The sequence below is a fragment of the Octodon degus genome, unplaced genomic scaffold (genome assembly GCF_000260255.1).
Source record: "Octodon degus isolate 3935 unplaced genomic scaffold, OctDeg1.0 scaffold00026, whole genome shotgun sequence".
Taxonomy (NCBI): Eukaryota; Metazoa; Chordata; class Mammalia; order Rodentia; family Octodontidae; genus Octodon; species Octodon degus.
This window is the reverse complement of record NW_004524602.1, coordinates 7,761,153-7,762,046: the sequence shown is the minus strand read 5'-3', so window position 1 is coordinate 7,762,046 and position 894 is coordinate 7,761,153. Positions and strand designations below refer to the sequence as shown.

Genomic DNA, 894 nt, shown 5'->3' with positions numbered 1-894 from the left:
TCCTTTGCAGGTATACCCTCCCCCAGCCCTAATTTCTCAAAAACGTCAATGAAATGGGATATAAATCTTTAAAAACTAAAAACAAAAGAACTCAGGCTCCTTAAAAGTGTCTTTAATGCCACTGCCCATCTCTGACCTCCAAAAAATCTGTCTATCTGCGCGACTAGCCTGAACTATAGTTCTCGGGGAGCGTCCCAGCTTGGGGCAGTGCTCACCGTCGAGGCAGTCTCATTCCGCACGCGGCGCAGCGCGCGCATGCGCAGCTGCCTCTCGCGCGCCCTCCCCCTCCCCCCACCAGCGGGCGTCTGCCGTTGCCTGGCGCCCCAGGCCCTGAGGTGGGACGCTCGGCCGCTGACACCCTCCCCTTTCGACCCTGCAGTACCCGGCCTGGTGGCTCCAGGAAGTTCCCGGCGCATGGCCGAGTGCTGTGGACTACGCCCATGAAGTCCGTTATCCTCCTAGTCGCGCTGTTGCTATGGCCTGCGTCCTCGCCGGCGTTTCCGGTGTACCGGAGTAAGTGACCGGCGCTCCGGGCCGGGCCCAGCCCGAGGGTTCCGTGCTGCCTGGGGGCCACAGCTCCCCCGCCCCTTGCCGCGATGCTGGCTCCACATGTCCCTCTGGCACCCTCGTCCCCTGCCCAGCACTCGCTTCTCAGGGAATAAAGCAGGAGTGCAGACTGCGGACCACATCCGTTTGTGTTTGTATAGCTAGCCTACTAACCCTGGTTTTGAGTTATTTTTTCCTACTGAAAATTGAACCCAGGGCCTTTGCACTGAGCTTCATCCCCAGCCCTTTAGCTTTTGAGACAGGGTCGCACTGTCACTAAGTCGTCAGGCTGGGCTCCAACTTGGTATCCTCCTGCCTCAGCCTTCCAGGGTACATATATATATATAT

At 58.3% G+C, this 894-nt stretch overlaps 1 protein-coding gene across 1 annotated transcript in view; it reads left to right on the top strand.

The window, feature by feature from the left end:
* The first annotated feature begins 313 nt into the window (after window positions 1-313).
* Window positions 314-894, top strand: part of Spesp1 (sperm equatorial segment protein 1) — a 28,395-nt gene continuing 27,814 nt past the window's right edge. The window contains exon 1 of the mRNA XM_023712685.1: window positions 314-513. Within this exon, the coding sequence (XP_023568453.1) occupies window positions 441-513 (73 nt within the window). The 5' untranslated portion in view covers window positions 314-440. The remainder of the gene's footprint in view (window positions 514-894) is intronic.